General features: G+C 47.7%; 1 protein-coding gene across 1 annotated transcript in view; it reads right to left on the bottom strand.

Annotated features, from left to right (window-relative positions):
- GALNT12 (polypeptide N-acetylgalactosaminyltransferase 12) overlaps positions 1 to 3,025 on the bottom strand; it is a gene marked incomplete at its 5' end in the record, with an annotated part of 50,160 nt that overhangs the window by 10,920 nt on the left and 36,215 nt on the right. The window contains 2 exons of the mRNA XM_011993775.1: positions 699 to 845; positions 2,616 to 2,729. Of these exons, the coding sequence (XP_011849165.1) occupies positions 699 to 845; positions 2,616 to 2,729 (261 nt within the window). The remainder of the gene's footprint in view (positions 1 to 698; positions 846 to 2,615; positions 2,730 to 3,025) is intronic.

Here is a 3,025-nt window from a genome sequence, read left to right as displayed (position 1 = left end):
TCGGCTCACTGCAACCTCCGCCTTCCGGGTTCAAGTGATTCTCCTGCTTCAGCCTCCCAAGTAGATGGGACTATACGGGTGTACCACCACACCTGGCTAATTTTTTGTTTTTGTTTTTTAATAGAGATGGGGTTTTGCCACGTTGACCAGGCTGGTCTGGAACTCCTGGCTTCAGACGATCCACCTGCCTTGGCCTCCCAAAGTGCTGGGATTACAGGCATGAGCCACCGTGCCTGGCCTATTGTACCTATTTTAGACCCGGGAAAAACAAGGCTTAGAGAGATGGGGTGGCTTATATCTGGATCTAACACTTTGGCTAACATCCTTACCCTTGGGCTATTTGGCTCACTCATTTAAAGCCCTTTCATCTCTGAATGCATTTGTAAGAGCTGTTTCCCAGCCGGTGCCTGCAGCTCATGGGGGTGCAAGGGAAATGGAAAAGACTGAAAGGGACTGGACAATGAGGAAGGAAGGCAGTGCTTATGACACCGCGTGCCAGGGGACTCCAATCTCCTGCCATTACCACGCCCCAGGCTCACTGGGGCTGAGGTTTCAGGTCTTCCAGAGCAGAGCTCCTGTCCATGCGTGACCACATCCCTGATCCTCACCAGGACTATGCCAGACAGAATGTCTGACTCTCACAGTCTCCCTTATAGCCCAGGGACCGTCAGCAGGAAGGAAGGAGAGAGTTCACCTACCTCCTGCAAGATGAACTTCTGATTCTCTGGGGCAGTTTCTTCGCAGAGATGCATGATAAGGATATCCATTCCTGCTTCCACAGCAATGCAGCCCTCTGGCTGGTGGGTGTTATAGCGTATTTCTTTCTGGGACGTGTACTCGAAAAACTAAAAATGGGGTAGCCAACATGTAACACAACACATTCCACTGACATGGGAAGAGGAAAGATCGCTGGACAAGAACCTGGGATCACGAGAGTGTGGCTGGGGTCATGTATCCGCGTCACCACCAACACGAGCCTGTGTGATGGGTTCCTCCGCATCCCACAGCCCTCAGTGGACCGCTACTGCAGTGCTACAGGAGTGTGGAGGAAATGGTCCTTCCCATGCCTGCCCGGCTTGCTAGACAGTGAGACAGGGCTCGCGCATGTCACCCCCTGCCTGCAGTGCTGAATGCTGTGCTGGTGTGGGATGGGAGGAAGGGAAATGGACCCATCCCAGCACTAGCTCTTCAGGGCTCTCTGTGACCTTGACTAGCTACTTCCTCTCCTTTTCCTCAGTCTCTCCTCCCAAACCTCCAATTTGACAGTTCTTAGAAAATGTAAAATGTTGTGCACAAGTAGGTAACGTGACCGCTAACAGGGAAACTTGGTTCTTCCCAGACAACGGTTTTCCTACCTGAGTGTACTAGGAACTACCTACAGTGCCTGTTAAAAATGCTGATTGCTGGCCCCATCCCAGAGACGGAATAAGGATTCCTTGTGTGTGAGGTGGGGCCTAGGAAGCTGCATGTTCTGCATCTTTGACAAGACACCCACCTACCCCACCAGCCCCTTCCAAAAATTCTGACACAGGTAGGTGTTCTTAAGGTGCACAGAGCAGGGCTGCTCACAGCATTATCTCCTGAAAAGCTGCGTAAAACAAGAGTCTGGGATTCGGAAGGGTTGGGATCAGTCTGAAAAGGTGCATTTCCAAGCTCCCAGATGATGCTGATGGTAGCACTCAGGTACCATCAGCTTTGAGGAAGGCTGTTCTAAACAGTGTTGAAAACCTAAGTAATTTAAGGTTGCAGGGGTTGGAATTAAGAAAGTTTACTGTTGACCATAAGAAGGCTTCACATTCAAGTGGCACTGGGGTGAATCCAGATTGGGGAAAAACATTTGCATCTCCATCCCTTCATTTCCTAGTGTCTGATAACTCCTTAGTACGGTAAAGCTTCAGAGGCCCATAACCAACACTTCTCTCCATTCCTGCATCCTCCAAGGGTCCTGTCAACTGCTTTCCAGCACTGGGGGTCCTTTTCTGGTCTTCAGACTCCCCCAGGACTGAACCTCCCCTGCCCAGCCTGAAGTACAGCCCTTCGCCAGACAGATACACCTGGGCCCCCAGTTCAGGCAATGTCACTAAACACCACCTTGCAAGGTGGCCCTATGTATTAAACCTATCGTTCCACTTAACAATTAATTATAAGGAAATCATCTGAAACACAGATCTGTTACTTTATCCTTCCTTCTATCTGACCCAAGGTGTTAGAGGCAGAGTTATTTATAATTGCAAAGACAGGGAGGCAGAGAACCAGTTAACTAAACAGCAATACAGGTACAAAATGAAATATCAAGAGGCCACTAGGAATGATATTCTCAAAGGATATCTAATAACATAAGAAAAGTATGATGAAGGGAATGGAAATGATGGAATATAAAACATACAGACATTATGACAACTATTTACAACACATAATCTCTATGTGTCATGTATAAAAAATGATGGGAAGAAAACACATTTTAATTTTAACAGTGGTCTCTCTGAGTCTGGCCATTCACCCCAGGCTTCTACTTTTTATATTTCCCAAATATTATTTTTACAAGAAAAAGATTCAAATATTTAATTTTTTTAACAAAACACACAGCTTTCTCCTCTCTTGAGGCTCATACCTACCTGATTATGGCCCATCCCATGACAGACGTACAGAATGACCTGGTGTCCCACGATCTGGTTTTCATCGGGTGGGTTATAGTCAAAGCAGTAATCTTTCAGTCCTTGGTTCTGGAGCTAAATAAAACAAAAATGTGGCATTTCGGTCCAGATTTATACACACTAACAGATGCCACACAAGGCTTGGGGAGGGTACCTGGCATGAAAGGAGAGCCTGCTTCAAGAGCTAGATGCAAAGGTAAGAGTCTTTTCTGCACAGCACCTTCTAGCTTTAAAAGTGCTTCCTTGGCTGGGCACGGTGGCTCATGCCTATAATCCCAGCACTTTGGGAGGCCGAGGCGGGCGGATCACAAGGTCAGGAGATCGAGACCATCCTGGCTAACACAGTGAAACCCTGTCTCCACTAAAAATAC

This window comes from Mandrillus leucophaeus, unplaced genomic scaffold, assembly GCF_000951045.1.
Source record: "Mandrillus leucophaeus isolate KB7577 unplaced genomic scaffold, Mleu.le_1.0 Scaffold433, whole genome shotgun sequence".
Lineage (NCBI taxonomy): Eukaryota > Metazoa > Chordata > Mammalia > Primates > Cercopithecidae > Mandrillus > Mandrillus leucophaeus.
The sequence above is the reverse complement of the archived record's forward strand: the minus strand, read 5'-3'. Positions and strand labels throughout refer to the sequence as shown.